This window comes from Pelophylax lessonae, assembly GCF_965119305.1.
Source record: "Pelophylax lessonae genome assembly, chromosome: 4".
NCBI lineage: Eukaryota > Metazoa > Chordata > Amphibia > Anura > Ranidae > Pelophylax > Pelophylax lessonae.
In genome coordinates this window covers 623,314,540-623,337,961 of record NC_138771.1, presented here as the reverse complement: position 1 = coordinate 623,337,961, position 23,422 = coordinate 623,314,540, and the positions used below count along the sequence as shown (strand labels likewise).

Genomic DNA, 23,422 nt, shown 5'->3' with positions numbered 1-23,422 from the left:
TGGGGCGACACGACTTGGTGGGGCGACCTCGGCGCGACTTGCACAGACTTCTTATAATTGAAGTCAATGCAAGTCGCCTCCAGGTCGCCCCAAAGTAGTACAGGACCCTTTTTCTAAGTCGGAGCGACTTGTTTCCCTCCTATTAGAACGGTTCCTGTACTATTCAATAGCGAGCGAGCGACCGCGACTTGTCAGGCGACCAAGTCGCCTGACAAGTCGCGCTAGTGTGAATGGACCCTTAGGATTGCACGCCGCTAATCATGGGTTCACCCTCCGTTATCCTGCTACTCTTGTCAGGTGCCAGGTATTATCTCATTTTTCATTGGCTGAGGCAATTTGTTTTCAATTTTTTTATTTCGGTTTTTATTTTATAATGTTCTCTTGTATGTACAGTTGAAAATTTTCAATAAAAAAGAATTTAACAAAAAAAATTACAATTGAAAGTGTTTTGCTAAATGTTTGACAAGTGCAAAAAAAATAAAAACCAAAATACCTATTCATCCTGCCAAAAGTCTTGTCAACGTCCCGTGCTTATCCCGGTTATCAAATGCATTGTTCCCAGTTATCTCTGAGGACTACAGAGCCCCTTCCATCTATTTTAAAGTGTTACTAAACCCACAACAGTAAAATCAGTCTGTATATGCAGTAAAGCATGCTTGTTATACTCACTGTAGAACCTAAGGGGTTAATCCTCTGCATTGTGTAAAAAGCCTGTCCTCTCTGATCCTCTCCTTCTTCACTGTCCCCAATCCATCTCCTGATAGAACAGAGCCTCTGGAGTCACTCTGCACATGCTCAGTTTGGTGCGTATTGCTAGTTTTTTTTATTTTTCCTCTTAGGAGAGTGCAGATGATCAGCACATGGCAATCAGGACTGTCCAGACAGAGGTTCAGGGGTCCTGCAGCCTCATAGGACAGTCAGAGTAGAATGAAAACTCCTCCTACATGCTTTAACCAAACACTGATAGAAGTCACAAGACTGCTATATACTGCTGGTGAGAAAAGGTATTTGGCAGTTTATATTTACTAAAACTATTTCATTTCCATGTTCTGTTTACTGTGGAGACCAGATATAGTGAATGCAGGCTCCTGGGTTTAGTAACACTTTAAAGAGATGAGATTGGGCTAGGGTGACAACACTACTTCTCTGTACAATAGTGAGTGAGCCTTGTCATACTAGGACAGGAAGTATGTCACAGGCAGGATTACAAGGAGAGAAAAAAGCCATAAAAATAGAAAAACTAACACAGCCACCCAAGGATTAGCAAATTGCAAAATATTGTGTTTTTGTGCTTCGATTTGATATGCTTTAAAATTCTAAAACACCATCTTATAATATATGTGGGGTTTATCTTCATTATAGATGCTGTATACAATGTATGCTACACACATAGGATGTACATCCCGGAAATTGTGTCCTTGTGATTTACAGTGAAGGTGCTTAGGAAAATGTTCTCTTCAGAATGCAGAGGACGGTCAGTAAACACAGGTAGGTGAAGAACAGAACGGCAAAGCCCAGGTGGCATACTGTTGTGATCCAGAAGGCATAGAGGTAAAGGACTCGGTTACATCTCTTCGGGCCTGTCGGAGAATCCCAGGGTTCACTGTATAAGGAATAGATCCAGACATTGCCTGCAGAGAGGAGACAAATGATAAGTATGACCTCTTGTGCTGTCTGCAATGGAATTTCCTCTTTTCTGCGCTCTCCTCTCTGTATGCTTGTGCTTCACACTCTCCTCTGCCTGCACCATGCCCCCTTTCTCCTCTGTCTGCCTGCACCGTGCTCCCTCTCTCTCCTCTGCCCGCCTGCACCGTGCTCCCTCTCTCTCCTCTGCCCGCCTGCACCGTGCTCCCTCTCTCTCCTCTGCCCGCCTGCACCTTGCTCCCTCTCTCTCTCCTCTGCCTGCCTGCACCATGCTCCCTCTCTCTCTCCTCTGCCTGCCTGCACCATGCTCTCTCTCTCTCCTCTGCCTGCCTGCACCGTGCTCCCTCTCTCTCCTCTGCCCGCCTGCACCGTGCTCCCTCTCTCTCCTCTGCCCGCCTGCACCGTGCTCCCTCTCTCTCCTCTGCCTGCCTGCACCGTGCTCCCTCTCTCTCTCCTCCGCCTTCCTGCACCGTGCTCCCTCTCTCTCTCCTCTGCCTTCCTGCACCATGCTCCCTCTCTCTCTCCTCTGCCTGCCTACACCGTGCTCCCTCCCTCTCTCCTCTGCCTGCCTACACCGTGCTCCCTCCCTCTCTCCTCTGCCTGCCTGCACCGTGCTCCCTCTCTCTCCTCTGCCTGCCTGCACCGTGCTCCCTCTCTCTCTCCTCCGGCTTCCTGCACCGTGCTCCCTCTCTCTCTCCTCTGCCTTCCTGAACCGTGCTCCCTCTCTCTCTCATCTGCCTGCCTGCACCGTGCTCCCTCTCTCTTATCTGCCTGCCTGCACCATGCTCCCTCTCTCTCCTCTGCCTGCCTGCACCGTGCTCCCTCTCTCTCTCTCTGCCTGCCTGCACCGTGCTCCCTCTCTCTCTCCTCTGCCTGCCTACACCGTGCTCCCTCCCTCTCTCCTCTGCCTGCCTGCACCGTGCTCCCTCCCTCTCTCCTCTGCCTGCCTGCACCGTGCTCTCTCTCTCTCTCCTCTGCCTGCCTGCACCATGCTCCCTCTCTCTCTCCTCTGCCCGCCTGCACCATGCTCCCTCTCTCTCTCCTCTGCCCGCCTGCACCGTGCTCCCTCTCTCTCCTCTGCCCGCCTGCACCGTGCTCCCTCTCTCTCTCCTCTGCCTTCCTGCACCGTGCTCCCTCTCTCTCTCCTCTGCCTTCCTGCACCATGCTCCCTCTCTCTCTCCTCTGCCTGCCTACACCGTGCTCCCTCCCTCTCTCCTCTGCCTGCCTGCACCGTGCTCCCTCTCTCTCTCCTCTGCCTGCCTGCACCGTGCTCCCTCTCTCTCCTCTGCCTGCCTGCACCGTGCTCCCTCTCTCTCCTCTGCCTGCCTGCACCGTGCTCCCTCTCTCTCTCCTCCGCCTTCCTGCACCGTGCTCCCTCTCTCTCTCCTCTGCCTTCCTGCACCGTGCTCCCTCTCTCTCATCTGCCTGCCTGCACCATGCTCCCTCTCTCTTATCTGCCTGCCTGCACCATGCTCCCTCTCTCTCTCTCTGCCTGCCTGCACCATGCTCCCTCTCTCTCTCCTCTGCCTGCCTGCACCGTGCTCCCTCCCTCTCTCCTCTGCCTGCCTGCACCGTGCTCCCTCTCTCTCTCCTCTGCCTGCCTGCACCATGCTCCCTCTCTCTCTCCTCTGCCTGCCTGCACCTTGCTCCCTCCCTCTCTCCTGTGCCTGCCTGCACCGTGCTCCCTCTCTCTCTCCTCTGCCTGCCTGCACCATGCTCCCTCTCTCCTCTGCCTGCCTGCACCGTGCTCCCTCTCTCTCCTCTGCCTGCCTGCACCATGCTCCCTCTCTCTCCTCTGCCTGCCTGCACCATGCTCCCTCTCTCTCTCCTCTGCCTGCCTGCACCATGCTCCCTCTCTCTCCTCTGCCTGCCTGCACCATGCTCCCTCTCTCTCCTCTGCCTGCCTGCACCATGCTCCCTCTCTCTCCTCTGCCTGCCTGCACCATGGTCCCTCTCTCTCCTCTGCCTGCCTGCACCATGCTCTCTCGCTCTCCTGTCTGCCTGCACTATGCAATCTCTCTCCCTCCTCTGTGTGCCTGCACTATGATCTCTCCTCCGTCTGCCTGCTTTGCCTTCTTCTCTGGCTGCCTGCCCTGTGCTCACTTCTGTCTGCCTGCCCTGTGCTCTATCCTCTGTCTGCCTGTCCTTTCCTTTCTGCCTGCCTTGCCCTCTCATCTGGCTGTCTGTCTGCCCTCTTGCATTTCTCTGCCCTGTAGTCTTTACCCTGCCTGCCTTGCATTATGCCCTCTGTTTGCACTTCTCTTTCTTTATTGGCTCAGCCTGCACTCTTCTTGTGTGTCTGCACTGTACTCTCTCTTCTGTGTGACTGCCTGCACTCAGATCCCTGTAATTCTGCACTTTCCTATCTATGTCTCTCTGCACTCTCTTCTCTTCGTGCCCCTCTGTACTCTCATTACTGAAACCTTTTACACTTTAATCTATTTTACTGCTTGTACTTTCTTCTCTGATTGCCTGCACTCAGTTCTCGAACTCTCATCGCTTTACTCCTGAACTGCTGCCCTCAATCTTCTCTAAAGCCTGCCTACACTCTCTCCTGTGTGTGACTGCCTGCATTCTCTCTCTAATTACCCGCAATCTCTCCTATGTGTGACTGCCTGCACTCTTGCTCTCTCTCTGTAACTGCCTACACTCTCTCCTGTGCGTGACTGCCTACCTTCCCCCTCTGTATTTGCCTACACTCTCTCCTGTGTGTGCGACTGCCTGCTCTCTCTCTCTAATTCCCCACACTCTCTCCTGTGTGTGCAACTGCCTGCTCTCTCTCTCTGTAATTCCCTACACTCTCTCCTGTGTGTGACTGCCTACCTTCCCCCTCTGTAATTGCCTACACTCTCTCCTGTGTGTGCAACTGCCTACCTTCCCCCTCTGTAATTCCCTACACTCTCTCCTGTGTGTGACTGCCTACCTTCCCCCTCTGTAATTGCCTACACTCTCTCCTGTGTGTGCAACTGCCTACCTTCCCCCTCTGTAATTGCCTACACTCTCTCCTGTGTTTGACTGTCTGCATTCTAATCTCTAACACTCTTCTCTTTGTGACTGCAATCCCCTATCAGAATTTCATTATGAACACCAGCATCCTTTCTTCTGCAACATTCATATCATGACCACACAATTTCCCTGTAACAATTATTGTGAAACCGTCCGTTTTAACCAAAGCTTATATGCAACATTTTGACAGTCATGAAACCTCTGATACACTTTCCATTCTGTATCACCCCCACTGTCCCTTGTTCTGTTAACACCCCTATATGATGCTGCATCGCTCTGTTGGACATTTACCTGCTATGAAGAAGGCAAACATGAAGACAAGCATCACTCCTTGAGCACAAAGAGTGGCCAAACTGGTTGTTGGGGGTTCCCGTCCATCCCCACATGGGAGGCAGGTTAGACAAAGGAAAAGGATACCTGCCACCCCTGAAATGATCAGATAGTAGGGTATCAGGTACTGTCCAGGGCAATCATGGAAGTAGACGGCTCCTGTTAACGAAAAACGGACATCAGGATTCAAAATTGTCATCAAACTTCATAATATAATGAGGTACTTTAGGCAAGCCTTTTTTCCCAAAATGCCTTAAGGACATGAGTAGCACATGAGATAGGTATCTCTTCCTGCAGGAACAGGACACCACAAACATTAAAAGGAAGTCTATCTACAGAGCTGATTGGTTTTTGTATTTCCTCAATGAGGAGTAGAGGCATTACATAGAACCTAGTGGAAGGAGGCTCACCCCAAGGCTCTCATCAGCAGTCCTCAAGCCACCCCATCTTCTCCACCCTCCTTAAACTTTTCCCCTCAGTCTCTTCCTCTTTATGGTCAGAAAGAGATCTAGGCCTACTCTCTACCCCCCTGGACTGGCTTGGCCTGGTTTGGATCCTTCGGTCAGTGGTGCTGGGGCAGTAAATAGATATCCGTGCCTGGGGATGTGCCAGTTTATGCGCACACTCCTTGGATCTTTGTCCCAGGGTGTCTTCCTCTTTATGGGCAGGAAGAGGAAGGGCCTACTCCATACCCCCTCTCAGTGCCATCTTAAGAGCATTGAAGGCCCCCGGGCAATGCAGTGCACTGGGGCCCTGCCTACACAATCACCCACGGGAATAAAAATGCAAATGATCACACACACGGATGGGAGTCAGACTCAACTGTCCTGTGTGTGCCTGTTCCTGTGGAGGCAGACCGGCATTCCTGCAGTTGTGGGCTCCCCCTCAATGGCCCAAGTGGCCTGACAGCAGCGGAGGGCTGACAGGTGCTTGCCACCTGCTAAGTTTGGCAGCAGGATGCACACGAGAGTTGAGACCAATGCTTGGCTGGGGCTGAGTCCCTGGGCAGGTGGGGCCCCCCGGGCAACTGCCCAGCGTGCCCATTCGGTAAGACAGCCCTGCCCCTCGTGGACTGGCATGGCCTGGTTTGGATCCCGTTCAGTCAGTGGTGCTGGGACAGTGAAAAGACATCCCTACCTGGAAAATATGAAGGCTATAAGCACTTGAACAGAGTCATTGCTGGGTGGTATAATGTCACGTCCTGTGCGCCACAGTTCCTGGATCCATGGTTGCTCATATGCAGATCGACTGGCGGAGGCATGCTGGTGCACCTCCTTGTCAGGGCCTCCTGACCGTGATCATGTAAATGTCAAATAACTTTTTTGTAGATCTCCTCTACTGCACCCCCTGCTATGTTTAGGGGGAAGAGTTTGTGGCAGGACTGAAGCTGGCCTTACACCTATAGAATTTTGTAAGAACATTTTAGTTTTCAGGAGCATTCGTTTGATTGTCAAAATAGTCCCCGTTAACTCTTCTATAATCGGCTTCAACCAGAGCAAGCAAAAATAATCGAAAGACAAGGATGGAAAATGTTCATCAAGTCTAATGGGAACAAATATATTTCTAATCATTTAATTGGTTCCTGGCCGAGAAAAATTGTAACTAGTGTAATGTACATACAGTATCTCACAAAAGTGAGTACACCCCTCACATTTTTGTATATATTTTATTCTATCTTTTCATGTGACAACACTGAAGAAATTACACTTTGCTACAATGTAAAGTAGTGAGTGTACAGCTTGTATAACAGTGTAAATTTGCTGTCCCCTCAAAATAACTCAACACACAGCCATTAATGTCTATGCCGCTGGCAACAAAAGTGAGTACACCCCTAAGTGAAAAAATCTCCAAATTGGGCCCAATTAGCCAATTTCCCTTACTGGAGTCCTGTGACCCATTAGTTTTACAAGGTCTCAGGTGTGAATGGGGAGCAGGTGTGTTAAAGAGGAAGAAACCATTAAAAAAAAAAAAAGGAGAAAAAAAAAACCTGTAAAAGACAAAAGGCATAATGAGCTAATATGCACTGCATACTAGCTCATTATGAAATACTTACCTTAAAACGAAGCCCTCGCAGTGCTGCCCGCTCAGCGACAGGGCGGTCGACATGTCCGGCCACCCCGCTTCCTTGTTTGCGGGCTCCGGCCATCTGATTGGACTAAGACGCGATTACATCACTCCCACGTATGTGCGCGGGAGCCGCCGTTCATGGCACTGGGCTCTGAAGGAACGGCACGGGTGGTCGTTCCTTCGGAGCGCATGCGCCGATGACGTCATCGGCTGCATGCACTGTAAATATCTCCTAAATGGTGCAAGTTTAGGAGATATTTACAGCACCTATAGGTAAGCCTTAATATAGGTTTACCTATAGGTAAATGTCAACAAAGTGGGTTTACAACCACTTTAAATTTGCTGTTATCGCTCTCACTCTCTCATACGGGTCACTGGAAGTTCAACATGGCAAAGAACTCTCTGATGATCTTAAAAAAAAAAAAGTTTTGCTCTACATAAAGATGGCTTAGGCTATAAGAAGATTGCCAAGACCCTGAAACTAGGCTGCAGCACGGTGGCCAAGACATATGCAGAGGTTGTCTTTGGGAAATAGACGTATGAGTGGGGGTCAGCCTGTCAGTGCTCAGACCATACGCCGCACACTGCATCAAATTGGTCTGCATGGCTGTTGTCTCAGAAGGAAGCCTCTTCTAAAGATGATGCACAAGAAAGCCTGCAAACAGTTTGCTGAGGAAAAGCAGACTAAGGACATGGATGCCCTGTGGTCTGATGAGACCAAGGTAAACTTATTTGGTTATTTAGTTCAGATGGTGTCAAGCGTGTGTGGCGGCAACCAGGTGAGGAGTACAAAGACAAGTGTGTCTTGCCTACAGTCAAGCATGGTGGTGGGAGTGTGATGGTCTGGGGCTGCATGAGTACTGCCAACACAGAGGAGCTACAGTTCATTGAGGGAACCATGAATGCCAACATGTACTGTTACTTACTGAAGCAGAGTATGATCCTCTCCCTTCAGGCCACAGGGCAGTATTCCAACATGATAATGACCCCAAACACACCTCCAAGACGACCACTGCCTTGCTAAGTAAGCTCAGGGTAAAGGTGATGGACTGGCCAAACATGTCTCCAGAACTAAACCCTATTGAGCATCTGTGGGGCATCCTCAAATGGAAGGCAGAGGAGTGCAAGGTCTCTAACATCCATCAGCTCTGTGATGTCGTCATGGAGGAGTGGAAGACGACTCCAGTGCAACCTGTGAGGCTCTGGTGAACTCCATGCCCAAGAGGGTTAAAGCAGTGGTGGAAAATAAAAAGGTGGCCACACAAAATATTGACACTTTGCGCCCAATTTTGACATTTTAACTTAGGGGTGTACTCCCTTTTGTTGCCACCAGTTTAGACATTAATGGCTGTGTGTTTAGTTATTTTAGGGGACAGCAAATTTTCACTGTTATACAAGCTGTACACTCACTACTTTACATTGTAACAAAGTGTCATTTCTTCAGTGTTGTCACATGAAAAGATATAATAAAATATTTACAAAAATGTGAGAGGTGTACTCACTTTTGTGAGATACTGTACATCGGTCAAATCTTTCTATTAAAATCGAGACGTTAAAATTGTACTCAAACAAAAAGTTATTCAAATATTTTAAGTCCACGAAGGCACAATCGAATGCCTGGACGAGCGATTTTCATACTTTATCATCTGAATGTTCAAACAAAATTCTACAGTTGTAAGGCCAGCTTGAGTCTTTGCTCTCTCTAATGGGCAATCTAAAAATAACTAGATGTAGGATGATAACGAACATACGGAAGAACAAGCATATAAAAAATTTAACTCACACAAAGTTTCACATACTGAAAAAAAGTTCTAACCAACCCTCCCCAACTTTTTAAAAATGTAATTTAAAACCATATGTGGATCTGTATATGGTGTATATAGCGCACCCTCCTAGGTAGGTTGCTAGGTGGTTATGTAAGTTCTGTTTTTTGGCTTCTCTGTAGTCATTTAAGCAGCTATTGATTTCTTTGGGCTGTTCTACATTTCCAAGGCTGCAGAGTTTATTGTTCCCCTCTGCATTCTGGAGGCTTCCAGAACATAGGAGGGCCGGGAGAGTCAAATAGTCAGCGTGAATATTTATGGTGCTGCAGCCAATTCCTGGGGGGGGGGGGGTGTGCTGCTGCACCATAAGCTGAGGGACCCATTTCTAATTACTTCTTAAGCTAAAGATTTGGTCTAGAGCAGCCTTTTTCAACTGGGTGCCTTGACGTTTCTTTTAGGAGTGCCTTGGCAAATCCCTAAAAATTGCCCAAAAATTGTATACAAGCCAGTGTGTGCATATAGCTTGCCTTTTAGTCACACTAAGCCTCAGGTTTTCGTTGTGCACCATGACAACATTCTAGCTACTGGCGTCCTAAAGACCAATGGCATCATCAGTTGATATGGAGGATGCACAGCATCCTTGCATCCCCCCTCTCCATCAGTGTTGGGGTCACATTAGCTGAGTGATGGAGAAAAACTGAGGGAGAAGAGAAACATTGGAATACTAGCCAGTACCAATTTGCATAAGAGTATTTGCTTTGGATTCATAAATCCCCTCTAATGTTGGGTTTCCTACTTGTGTGGATGTTACTGCATTATGTAAAACTATTAGAATAATTTTTACAATTTAGAATGGGGTGCCTCGAGACTATCCATAATTTGTAAGGGTGCCTTGACTGAAAAAAGGTTGAGAAACACAGGTCTAGAGGACCCACTGAAGATTGCCTGGTGAGGGCTGGGAGGTGTTCACGTGCCATGGGAAATTGTGAGTATTGATCCAAGCTCAAGAATCCAGTGAATGTTTGTTGTTCTTCTTTGGGGGCTAATGGTAGCGCTTTCTCTTGAGATTGCTCCTACAGTGTGTCCTCCTGTTACAGGTTAGCATTTTTGCAGTATTTCATACCATCCAGCGGCCCCTATGGCGGTAGCGCTACATTCACATACTGTATGTACAGATTTTTTGCAATACCATAGATTTATTTAAAACTAGTGTAACACCCTCCTAGGTGAGTGCTAGAAGAGAGTATAGTTGTTGGGTCTTTCTGCTTACCAGGAAGATTGCCAGGCAAATTTATAGTGCTCTCTGCCTACCAGGAAGCAGGATCTATTGGTAGGGTCTGCTCATGGTACTCAGGTGCAGCCCAGCTTATCTGAATGTTTCACACTGGTCCAACAGGTAGGCATATTGGACAGTGGGAGGAAACCTGACAAGTGAGAGCACAGGCATTGTTACAGCCCTGGTGATTGGCAGAGGAAAGTGCCCCGGTGCATGATGGGTGACTGTGTAAATGCTAAGGGCACATGTGCTCTTGGTCTTCGACTTGAAAGCGGGGTCCCGGAGGGAGGGGACAGCTGCCTTTCCTCTGTAGAAGCTGCCACGTAGCCTTGGGTAGTCAACCCGAGAGCCTGAATGTCAGGGAGATGCTGAACCCAGAGGAAAATGCATTGGTGCATGCTGGGATTCTGTATAAATGCCAGGAGCACATGGGCTCGGGGTCTTTTAGCTGGAAAACGGTGTCCCGGGGGAGGGCATGGCTGCCTTCTCCTCGGTAGAAGTGCCATGTGGCCTCAGGTGGTCGACCTGAGGGCCTAAAGAGCTAGAGGGGAACTGCAGAGCTGACTGGAAGGGAGTCACTGGAAGCATCTGATTCTGCCTACAGTGAGTACAAATCTGTTTCATAGGGCCTGTCATGTGAGGGCCATCCCTTCAGTGGAAGAGTCAGTGGATGGGTGTCAGTAAAGGGGATCCTAGAGAGTGTCCTGAAGATAATGTAGCTGCATCAAGTCTGCTGCTAGAGAAAGCAAGAGGATTTAATTCTTCCATACAATTGTCGGTATGGTAAAATCAGCGTGTCTGCTTCAACAAACAATCTGGTGAGGCCAAGTGAGAGTTGTCCTTATCTACTGTGAATAGTTCAGTTGGAGTATCCCACTATTCCCTTCTCCCATCCAACTTCCACAATAAATACAAAAAAACAATCACCCTGGACTGTTTATTAAGTGACAAAAAATGGGAGTAAGGAGGGATGAGTGAAAAATCCCCTAGTGACTGTCTGCAGGTAATCAGAGGAGGCCCAAGAAGTCATCACTCAGCAAGCCCTACGGGGACAGTGCTACACTAGCTATGGCTCTATCTGGCTTTGGGGATCTGTATTTCACTGAACCAGGCTCTTTGCATTTACCTTACCTCTATCTCACGTTCATTTTTACACCACACATGGCTAACTAAAAACCAGACAATATTCAAATTGGTTCAGGCCCCACTGGATTTTTATGCTTATCAGATGCTCAGTACAGAAAATATGGCTGAAAAAGAGGATTTTTGGGGCTTTTGTGAGCTTTTTGGCAACGCATGATGTGAACGGCTGACACTTACTATATATATTTATTGTAGTGATTTGTATGGTTATCCTTGCATCATAAGTCTGACTTTTAGCATATCTATTACCCTGTAATGTGTATTGTTAATCTAGCTCCAAGGGCCTACAAGCCTACAAAGGGCTGAGGGTAGATAAAGTTGGGAAAAGCAGTAATAGAATGTTGTAGCAAAAAACACATATGGTACTCACCTAAAGCAATACTGGTTATATGAATTCCAACCAGGATACACTTTAGCACAACTGAGGAGAAGAAAACACAGATGGGAAAAGTCATGCAACTAGGAGTCGGACTATCAATTTGGCATTTCCAATAGAAAGGACGATAAGAATACAAAGACAGGTCAAACCAAAGGGTATATTAGCACAGCTTACATTACTAAGTGTCCCTTGTGCTGCTGACTGAGCATTCCTCCCACATTTTTGAGATGGAAAAGAGGGACACCTATTAGCAAAAATATGTAGGCATAGGACACACCCCCTGCCACACCCCCTTAAAAGAGACTTCTACAAAAAAATTTGATAAAGTGTTTTTTTGTATTAAAAATAACAAACATGCCTATATTTATCTGCTCTGTGCAATGGTTTTCCTCTTCTTCTGGGGTCCCCGCTGGTGCTCCAGGCTCCTCCTCTTCATCGGGTGCCCCCACAGAAAGCTGCTTTCCATGGGGGCACCCATACGGACCTGTACGCCCATTGACACAGACAACGGGACTCAGTCCCACCCCCATCACAGGTTTGATTGACAGCAGCAGGGGCCTGCTGCTATCAATCTGTCCAATGAGAGAGACAGCGGCTTGAGCCACTGTGCTTGTGCCCATCACTGGATCGGTTTGGGCTCAGGTAAGAAAAAGGAGGGGTCTGGGGGGGGGGGCATTGGAGCCCAAATGGCTTTTCACCTTAATGAATTAAGGTGAAAAACCTTAAGGCGTAACTCCCTGAGGAAGAAAGAGGGACAGAGTCTAAATCAGGGACAGTTGGGAGCAGGGCCGGAATGGGACTCATTTTCAGCCCTGGAGTTTCATGCCTTAGACTGGCCCACTTTAGTTCACGAATAACTATATTAAAATAATGTAATTAAAACCTCAGAATATAAGTTTGCAATGGCGCACTGTTCTCTACAGCCTTGTAATGCCCCCATTAATGCAGAGTGATCAGTGTGCCCCCATTAATGCAGAGCGACCAGTGTGCCCCCATTAATGCAGAGTGACCAGTGTGCCCCCATTAATGCAGAGTGACCAGTGTGCGTGCCCCCATTAATGCAAAGTCACCAGTGTGTGTGCCCCCATTAATGCAGAGCGACCAGTGTTCCCCCATTAATGCAGAGTGACCAGTGTGCGTGCCCCCATTAATGCAGAATGACCAGTGTGCATGCCCCCATTAATGCAGAGTCACCAGTGTGTGTGCCCCCATTAATGCAGAGTCACCAGTGTGTGCGCCCCCATTAATGCAGAGTGACCAGTGTGCGTGCCCCCATTAATGCAGAGTGACCAGTGTGTGTGCCCCCATTAATACAGAGTGACCAGTGTGTGTGCCCCATTAATACAGAGTGACCAGTGTGTGTGCCCCCATTAATACAGAGTGACCAGCGTGTGTGCCCCCATTAATACAGAGTGACCAGTGTGCCCCCATTAATGCAGAGTGACCAGTGTGCCCCCATTAATACATAGTGACCAGTGTGCCCCCATTAATACAGAGTGACCAGTGTGCCCCCATTAATGCAGAGTGACCAGTGTGCCCCCATTAATGCAGAGTGACCAGTGTGTGTGCCCCCATTAATACAGAGTGACCAGTGTGTGCGCCCCCCATTAATGCAGAGTGACCAGTGTGTGCACCCCCATTAATGCAGAGTGACCAGTGTGTGTGTGCCCCCATTAATACAGAGTGACCAGCGTGTGTGCCCCCATTAATACAGAGTGACCAGCGTGTGTGCCCCCATTAATGCAGAGTGACCAGTGTGCCCCCATTAATGCAGAGTGACCAGTGTGCCCCCATTAATGCAGAGTGACCAGTGTGCCCCCATTAATGCAGAGTGACCAGTGTGTGTGCCCCCATTAATGCAGAGTGCAGATTAGAGCGCTGCATTATTACAAAAAACCAAGTTCTTCTGCTTACCCGGCGGAGAGGCTGTCATACAAAGTCCTGCCTCCTGGACCGACTCCTATGATAGACGTCACCAGTGTTCTGTCTATCATAGGTAGGAGCTGGTCCAGGAGGCGGGACTTCGTATGACAGCCTCTCCGCCGGGTAAGCAGAAGAACTTGGCTTTTTGTAATCATGCGGCGCTGCCACAGTGTAAGACACAGCCACTCTGATCCTCTCCATTCTGCCCCCCGCTGATGACAGAAGGAAGGAGAATGGTCAGGAAACAGAGCCCTCTTCTGACAGCGGCCACTTTGGGCGGGGGCGGAGGAGGAGGCAGCACAGTTCTTCCTTGCCAGTGGGGAGAGCAAGCAGGAGGGGGGATCTGCGGCAACCACACTCACAAATTAGCGAGCCTCTGCCCATAGCAACACCACTGAGCGCTGCCCCTGACTGATTTGCGCTCTAGGCCAGCGCCTACCTTGCCTATAGGTAGCGCCGGCCCTGAGCTGCGCACATTATCAGCACTTCACCTCCACTGTGCCCCCCCCCCCCCTTCCTACAATTAATTGTTCCACCCCTTGTACCGGCCCTGCACTGGACCAGCCCACCGGGAATTCTCCCAGTGCTCCCGATTAGCCAATCTGGGCCTGGTTGGGAGCTATGGACTATCTTCTGATCTCCCCTACCCCCCCTGCTGCTGGAATCTTCTGGTGCTGCAGGGGTTTAAGTAGAACTATAGGCAAAACTATTTTTCCGTTTTGGATAGGAGCAAGGGAGGGTCATTTTCTTTCACCATCTGTGTTCCATTGAGGAGATTTACCGTCACTTCCTGTCCCATAACCAAACAGGAAGTGAGAGAAATTTAGGGAGAAGGCAGGAGGGGCGTGCACCCGTGAATTATCTTCAGGGTAGCTGAGCCCATAGACCCAAAGCTGTAGCTGTTAAAATAGAACTAAAGATAAACTTTTTTTTTTCTCATTTTGGATGATGGAAGGGAGGGTTATATAACCCCTGTCAGATTTTATTTTGCCATCTGTGTCCCATTGCAGAGATTTCCCTTTACTTCCTGTCCCATAGCCAAACAGGAAGTGAGAGGAAATCCCTGCAAATTAGGGGAATTCCTTGGGGACCCCCAGGTTTACCAGAATTAGCGTCCCCACTGGAAGATTACTTCTCTATTACTTTTCTGAGGACAACCCAAAATTTGGAATTTTCTTTCACTTTCAATGATAATGGTAAACAGAACAAATAGAGAGGGTGAATCTCCCCAATGGGGGTACAGACAGCAATAAAAACTGACAGGAGTTCTAATCCACCTCAACTCTATCCAAAACGTAAAAAAAAAAATATGTGTTATACTTTAATACGAGCCTCGGGACCTGGCATAGGCCCTGACTATATGCATTCTTTCTCCTCCCTCCTCCAATCACAGAGGCTGTGCTATAGCTTCCAATGAAAGACCTCCATTCATCGTGTTTTGTTGAAGGAAGCTCTAGTATGGCTTCTATGAATGGAGGAGGGGGTGAAAAGGGTGGGCAAAGTTGGCATTCTTGACAAGCGCCTACGACCAGATGATTACAGCTGCGTGGGGAAAGGGGCGGTGGGAAAGGGGGGATGGGGCAGTGGGGATTGAATCAGAGAACTTTGGATCTCAACTAAAACCACAGTTAGCAGCACAAGGGACACTTCATCTTAACTGCAAGTACTGCCCCTTGTGCCATTAAAAAAAAAAAAAATATATATATATATATATATATATATATATATATATATATGAATATGATGGTTGTATTATAATGTTAATAGGAATATATTATTTTCATTTTTGGCCTGAATGTTCAGTACTTACTTGTAATAGGTTTTGGTAGGAAGGGCTCCCGGATTATTCTCAGCAGTGGACTGGTATCACTTTGGCCGTCATCCACCCCGGGTGAGCTCTGTAAAATTGAGAACAGTACCGGGACAAGGTTATCCAGAGCTTAAAGGCAAACATGCAAAACTGCCCCCCCCCCCCCCAAGATGTATGAGCATTATGTGTTAGCAAAAATCACCCACCCCCTCCCAAAAAAAAAAAAATTGACCACTAATCCTAATGCTCACCCCTAAGCATAAATTCCTCCTCCTCCCAGGACACATCCGCTAAAAATCCCCCCTCCCAGCAACCCCCCCCCCATCCCCTCTGCCAGCTCAAATCCTCTCTCTCCCCAAATCCCCCCTCAAAAAAAAAAAAATAAAAAATCCCTCCGCCTAGCACAAATCCTCTACTTCTGAAGCTTTGAGTACTCACCCCCGAACTCCAAATCTCCCCTCCCATCACAAATTCCCCCCCATCCCCCTTCCTAACATAAATCTCACCCCCCCATTTTCCCTCCTAGCACAAAATCCCTCCAATCATCCCTGTGACGGAACTGTCCCACACTCCGCTTGAGTACTTCCATCAGAATACCGCTTCCTCCAGTCTGAAAATAGATATCAGATGGTATTGTAGCCGCATATTGCAACCAAGACGGGACTTGTTTAGCTGGAAAACTGGAACTGTTTATTGAACAAACTCACACAGAATATATATCCCACAGGAGGGCAGTCCCCTTTAATCATATTACCCTAACAATACAAACTGTAAGCAGAAACATAATTAACACTATAAACATTAAGTTAAATACCTGGACACTCAAGAGGTCTCATTCCAGGTCAGACTTGCCAACATCAAGCTCACAAAGTACAATGCACATTATTACAAGTGTAAACACACCCCCACAGTAGTTTGCTAGCAGACAATAGGTGTGTTAATTAGCACAAATTAACATACAAACGGTGATCTCCCCCTCCTCAGACTAGTAGGCAACAGACTATAGCAGGAGACCTATTTACAATAAACCCATTATGGCAGGGAACCCCATCTACAGCATACCTCTCAACTTTCTCAGATGGGAATGAGAGACACCTATTAGCAAAAGTATGTAGGCCTAGGTCACACCCCCTCAGTGTCGGCCAGTGCGTTGGGGGCGCAGGGGTGCCGCCCCCCCTATACATGCGGGGCGCCGGACGCCTGGAGTTCAATGGGTTTTTTTTTTCTGAGTCACCTGATTAGATCCAGAGGCTCTAATAGGCTTCAGAGAAGGATGGACCCGGGGCACAGATCAGTGCGCCCCGAACGCACCCATTGTGTGACAATAGCGAATGAAAATTCGCCATTGTCACACAGATCCTCCTCCTGGCCAATCAGGAAGCGGGTCCGAGACCCGCTTCCTGATTGGCCGAAAGGCAAAACCATGCTATTGGCCGAGGAGGAGGCGGAAGGACTCGAGGAGACGCCGGGGGACTGAGGAGAAGCCGCCGCTGCAGGTAAGTGCACTGGTCTGGGGGGGGGGGGGCGGGGGCACACTGATCTCTCTGCATTGAAAGGGCACGCTGATCTCTCTGCATTGAAAAGGGGGGCATGCTGATCTCTCTGCATTGAATGGGGGCACGCTGATCTCTCTGCATTAAAAGGGGGCACGCTGATCTCTCTGCATTAAAAGGGGGCACGCTGGTCACTCTGCATTGAAAGGGGGCACGCTGGTCACTCTGCATTGAAAGGGGGCACGCTGGTCACTCTGCATTGAAAGGGGGCACGCTGGTCACTCTGCATTGAAAGGGGGCACGCTGGTCACTCTGCATTGAAAGGGGGCACGCTGGTCACTCTGCATTGAAAGGGGGCACGCTGGTCACTCTGCATTGAAAGGGGGCACGCTGGTCACTCTGCATTGAAAGGGGGCACGCTGGTCACTCTGCATTGAAAGGGGGCACGCTGGTCACTCTGCATTGAAAGGGGGCACGCTGGTCACTCTGCATTGAAAGGGGGCACGCTGGTCACTCTGCATTGAAAGGGGGCACGCTGGTCACTCTGCATTGAAAGGGGGCACATTGGCAATTTAAAAATGCAGACATTTTAAAATTGGATGAAAGGTTTAGCACTGGAAAACACTTTTTAGCACTGGGAAACACTTTGATAGAGAAGTAGTCCATTTTATATACAACTATATAGATCAGACCAAAATGAGGGACACACAAGGAGGAAAGAGGGACAGAGGGACATTGTGCTGAATGGAGGACATTCCCTCAAAATCAGGGACAGCTTGGAGCTTGTCTACAGTCATTTGCTGGTTTGAGGCATACAGGCCCCAAATGGATATGGAACTTCCAGATCCCAGAGTCTGTGTGTTTTGAGGAGACATGAACTCAGTGGTGGCTGGTGCTCAAAATTTTTGGGGGGAGGCGCAAAAAGAAAAATGTAATAGGCATTGCTTTGCGGCAAAAAACGCTGTAAAAAATTGCGTGACTTTGGAGGTCGCAACAGTGTGAAAGGGGCCTTCAGTAATTAAGGTATAGTGTGCCCCCTTTCAATGCAGAGAGACCAGCGTGCCCCCTTTCAATGCAGTGACCAGCATACATGCCCCCTTAGAATGTAGTGACCAGCATACATGCCCCCTTAGAATGCAGTGACCAGCATACATGCCCCCTTAGAATGCAGTGACCAGCATACATGCCCTCTTAGAATGCAGTGACCAGCATACATGCCCCCTTAGAATGTAGTGACCAGCACACATGTCCCCTTAGAATGCAGTGACCAGCACACATGTCCTCTTAGAATGTAGTGACCAGCACACATGCATGTCCCCTTAGAATGTAGTGACCAGCACACATGTCCCCTTAGAATGTAGTGACCAGCGTACATGTCCCCTTTCAACGCAGAGACCAGCGTGTGTGCGTGCCCCCTTCAATGCCCCCCCCCCCCCCCCCCCGAGACCAGTGCACTTACCTGGAGCCCTGGAGCAGCTGCGGAGGCACATTCTCTTCAGTGTCCCGGCAGCGGTGGCTTCAATCCCGATTCCCCCGGCGTCTGTCCTCCCGCTCCCGCCTCCTCCTCAGCCAATGTCATTTGGTTTGCCTTGCGGCCAATCAGGAAACGCATATCGGACGCGCTCCCTGATTGGGCAGGAGGGGGATACGTGTGACAATAGCGAATTTTCATTCCCTATGGTCACACAATGGGTGGGCTCGGGACTCACTGCTCTGCGCCCCAGGTCCACCCTTTGCATCGCCCTATTAGAGCCTCTGGCTCTAATCAGGTGCATGCAGATTAGGGGGCCGGACGCATGGACAGGGGGGGGGGGGCGGCGCCCCGAACGCACCGGTCGCCACTTTGCATCGAGAGGCCACATATTTGCATACCAAATTAGCAAACACGGCTGTGCTGAAGCCGTGCATCCTGCACCTGCCCTGCACACACGACAGTTACCGGCAGCTAACGGAAAGCTCCCCATTGCTTTTTGCGATCGGGAGCTTTCTGATCACGTGATCATAAACCCTGCCCCACCTCCAGGCATCTGAAATCCCTTAAAGGGCAGGGAGGTGCTGCCGCAAAGGGGTTTATGGGGGGGGGGGGGGCACAGACCGCAATTAAAGCCCGACGGGGGTTCTAATCCCTCTCCCCTCTATCCAACACTAAAAAATAAAAAAAAAAAATGTAAAAAAAAAAAAAGAAGGAAGAAGTTTTGCCTTTAGTTAAAGATCCGTTGCTTGTAGAAATTTTGTACCCAAAAGCTCTTACAGTGATTCGTGTGATTTTACCTGCCCTTAGCCCCACCACTGCCACCCATCCTACCATTGCTGGGACAATGTCATCCAGCGCCCATGGCAAAGATGCCAAACTGCGCCCACACCTTCCCTTTAGGGTTAGGGTCAGGGTGCCCTCCATCCCTGCAATAAACCATTGCGCCCAGGACACCTGCCCCCTCCTGCCCACCCCTTGTCCCAGCCCTGCACCCTACTACTTTATTTTAGAATAATACTTACCTTGGGTCAATGCAGCATCGGTACAACGATGAGAACCGAGCGATCAAACACCACTGATCACGTGGTTCTTAGGGCTCCCCCCGCCTCACTCACTGGAGTGCTGGGCTGTAGAGGGGGCTGAAGGAGCTGAGCAGGTAAAAAGTAGTTGCTCTATTTGCTTATCAGGCGAGCCTGATCCGTACTTAGGCCTGCTGGGTGTGCTCAATGTGCGATTCTTGTGGGCTGAGGGAGTGTCCCCATTGTATCCAATGAGGAGGCTCGTTGGACAGTGGACGAAACCTGGCCAATGACACACAGGCTTTTGTACTGTCTCAGTGGGTTTGCACAGAGAGAGGTGCGTCCTGGGTTAGGGTATTTAAGCCAGGAGCAAATGTGGCAGGGGGTCTTTGGGCGGGAAGCCAAGTCCCAAAAGGAGGGGGACGGCTGTCTTCTCTTCTCAAGGTCACAGGCAGTTGGCCTAGTGGACCAAAAAAAAGTGTGGCTTAACTCAAAGGTCCAGTGGAAGCCAGTGGCAGCTGGTGCTCAAAATTTTTTTTTGGGAGGGGGGGGGGCGCAAACAGAAAAATTTAATAGGCATTGCTTTGCGGCAAAAAACGTTGTAAAAAAAATTGCGTGACTGAGGTCGCAAAAGTGTGAAAGGGGCCTTCAGTAATTAAGATATAGTGTGCCCCCTTTCAATGCAGAGAGACCAGCATGCCCCCTTTCAATGCAGAGAGACCAGCGTGCCCCCTTTCAATGCAGAGAGACCAGCGTGCCCCCTTTCAATGCAGAGAGACCAGCGTGCCCCCTTTCAATGCAGAGAGACCAGCGTGCCCCCTTTCAATGCACAGTGACCCCCCTTTCAATGCACAGTGACCAGCGTGCCCCCTTCAAAACAGTGACCAGCGTGTCCCCTTCAAAACAGTGACCAGCGTGTCCCCTTCAAAACAGTGACCAGCGTGTCCCCTTCAAAACAGTGACCAGCGTACATGCCCCCTTCAATGCAGTGACCAGCGTACATGCCCCCTTTCAATGTAGTGACCAGCATACATGCCCCCTTTCAATGTAGTGACCAGCGTACACGCCCCCTTTCAATTGAGTGACCAGCGTACATGCCCCCTTCAATGTAGTGACCAGCATACATACGTGTATCGGACGCGCTCCCTGATTGGCCAGGAGGAGGATCCGTGTGACAATAGCGAATTTTCATTCGCTATTGTCACACAATGGGTGTGCTAGGGACGCACTGCTCTGCGCCCCGGGTCCACCCTTTGCATTGCCCTATTAGAGCCTCTGGCTCTAATCAGGTGATGCCAAAAAAAAAAAAAAGCTCCATTGAACTCCATGCGTCTGGCGCCCCTGCATGCAGATTAGGGGGCCGGATGCATGGATGGGGGGGGGGGGCGGCGCCCCTGCACCCCCAACGCACCTGCCGCCACTGGTGGAAGCTGACTGAGGAGGTGAAGGCAGAGCAACTCTGGAAAAATAGTGTCCGTGAGTACAGGGGAGCTTGCCGAACGGTCTGCCCAGTAAGGGGACCACTCCAGTGGCTAGAATCAGCAGATGTGAGTCAGCACACAGGCAGAGAGAGTAAAGGGGGTGCCAAGGTATTAACCCTGAAGAGTATAGTAAAGCGGGAACAGTTAATCTATCTTCACTTCAGTGGCAAGGTGAAGCAGCGGCCTTGCCGCATTCTACAGTCAGTTGTCCTCAGAATTGTGCATAGTTACTAGTTGGAGTATCCCATTCATCCCTTCTCCTATCCCAGTTCTAAATAAAAACACAAAAACCACATCCCCTGGACTGATCATTGATTGAGCCAAGGACTGTATTTGATGTTCATCTGCTTTCAGTTGCTAGGAGTAACCCAGGGGAACCCAAGAAGTGTAATTCTCAGCGGCTCTCTAGGGGGCAGTGCTACACGACCATATGGTTGCGATCTTTCCCCCGAGCCTGGACCGGCTGTGTGACATTAGCTTCAGCCTGCTGTGTACTAAAAACGGGGTCACAGGAGTGCAGATTGAACTGTACTCCTGTGATCCACAGGAGAAGTACAGCCAAACAAGCCCTGGCTGTACTTCTCCTTTAAATTTACACTCTATCCCTTTCTTTGGCATGTCAGCCAATGATTGGAATGGGCAGGCACTAAGCCTGGAGCTGGAAGTTCTCAGCTGGTATCAATGTATCAGGGAACCCACCACCATCCTCATAGATGTAGCCACCAGTACGTTAGCACCAGACTTCTGTTTAGCAGAAGAGGCAAGTAGCCAACTATCTGTCCCCATTGAAGGGATAGGGATAGGGATAGGGATAGGGATAGGGATAGGGATATCCCCCCCCCCCCCCCCCCCATAAAGGCAGTGCAAGGGACTTCTTACTGTAAAGGCGAGTGGATTCTACTCACCATTCTGTCTGCTGATGTTCTTTTCTTAGTATAAAAAATAGTCTGAAGCCACAGTGTCAGCAGAATGTGACAAGGCACTTCCTATACTAAGCAACTTGTGACTTATCAGGAAGAGATAGAAAGATAGCGGTTCTAGCTACGAAGACCAAATTTTAATAGTCGTTTTAACCACTTCCAGTCCAGGCCAATTCTGACATTCTTCTCCTACATGTAAAAAACATTTATTTATGTTTGCTAGAAAACTACTTAGAACCCCCAAACATTATGGGGTTGATTTACTAAAACTGGAGAGTGCAGTGCGTCTAGGTTTTAGCCCTCTTTCACATTGAAGCGATTTGTCATGCGATTACAAGTCGCAGCCTATTTCTGGCAATAGAACCATTCCAATTAATGCAACGTCTGTGGCAGGGCAGCTTGGGCACGCCGACTACTGTCTGCCAAACAGCACCTTCTGCCCTCCAAACCGTTCTGAGCAGACCAAGAGCTATTACCAGCTCTTTTTACCCCAAACATCGTACACAGACAAGATATGAGGTAAAAACCAAATACAGACTTTTATACACTTGTAAAAGTAGGTCAGTCACCACGTGAATAATAACCTAAATATTTGCTCAAAACATCACACAATGGTTTAGATAACGAGGTAGAGCTGACTCATGGCTAATCCTATCATAGAGAATCCTCTAAGAATTAGTCAAATTAGCCAACATATACTAGAAACATTAAGTTGATTAAACAACTAGCCGCCTGGGACAGTCAAAAGGTCTCATTCCAGGTCAGACTTTGCGTGGCATCGAGCTCACAAAGTACAATACACATTATTACAAGTATAAACACATCCCCGCAGTAGTTTGCTAGCAGACAATAGGCGAGTTAATTAGCACAATTAACAATACAAAACAATCACCCCCCCTCTCAGACTAGTAGGCAACAGATAATAGCAGGAGACCTACTTACAATAAACACATTATGGAAGGGGACCCCAGTGGTTTGAGCAGATTACATCTCCTGCTATTGCTGGTTTGAGGCATGGAGGCCCCAAATATAGATATGGAGCCTCCAGTTCCCAGAGTCTGTGTGTTTTGGGGAGACATGAACCCGAATCAGAAACAAGACCCCCCACCTCCAAAAGAGTAGTGTTCCCTTGAAAGCCAGGACCCCAAGTCAGTAGGCAAGAGGCTAGCCTACAATCCCCTCCAAAACCTCTGTCCTGGGACCTGCGTTTGTCGGGCTGAGTGAACTCACATAGGTGGCCAACCCGATTTCCATTCTTGGCTGCAGGGATTCCTCCACTCCCAGACTGTGGATCTGCTGTTGAGGAGGAAGGATGACCTCCTTCTCTCCCAAACTGTGTAGCTGCCATTGGGGATATGAGCCGGCTGCTTCATCTCCTGCTCCCTCATCTGGCTGCTGGGTTGACATTTCTTTGTCACTGTCTCCAAGGTGCACAGATCCTTGCTGGGGAGGGAAGACCATTTTCTCCATGCTGGCTGACTGTTGGGGAGGGAGGACAACCACCTCCTCTTCTAAACTGCAGATCTGCCATTGAGGAGATGAGCCGGTGGCTCCATCTCCCAGACTCCTGAACTCCCACTGTGGAGCGAGGAAGACTTCCTTTGCTCCTAAGCCACTACACTGCCGCTGGGGAGGGAGGACAAACCTTTTCTCCCTTCTCCCCCTGGATCCTGATCTGCTGCTGGGGAGTGACT

General features: G+C 49.2%; 1 protein-coding gene across 1 annotated transcript; it reads right to left on the bottom strand.

Annotated features, from left to right (window-relative positions):
- Positions 1-1,166: 1,166 nt before the first annotated feature.
- LOC309554693 (uncharacterized protein) lies at positions 1,167-23,198 on the bottom strand (the record flags this gene model as incomplete). Its single annotated transcript, XM_082256400.1, has 5 exons — positions 1,167-1,631; positions 4,942-5,139; positions 11,600-11,650; positions 15,342-15,429; positions 22,959-23,198. The coding sequence occupies 5 exons, from the start codon at positions 23,196-23,198 to the stop codon at positions 1,441-1,443; spliced, it is 768 nt and encodes a 255-aa protein (XP_082112526.1). The 3' UTR covers positions 1,167-1,440.
- Between the last annotated feature and the right edge of the window lie 224 nt (positions 23,199-23,422).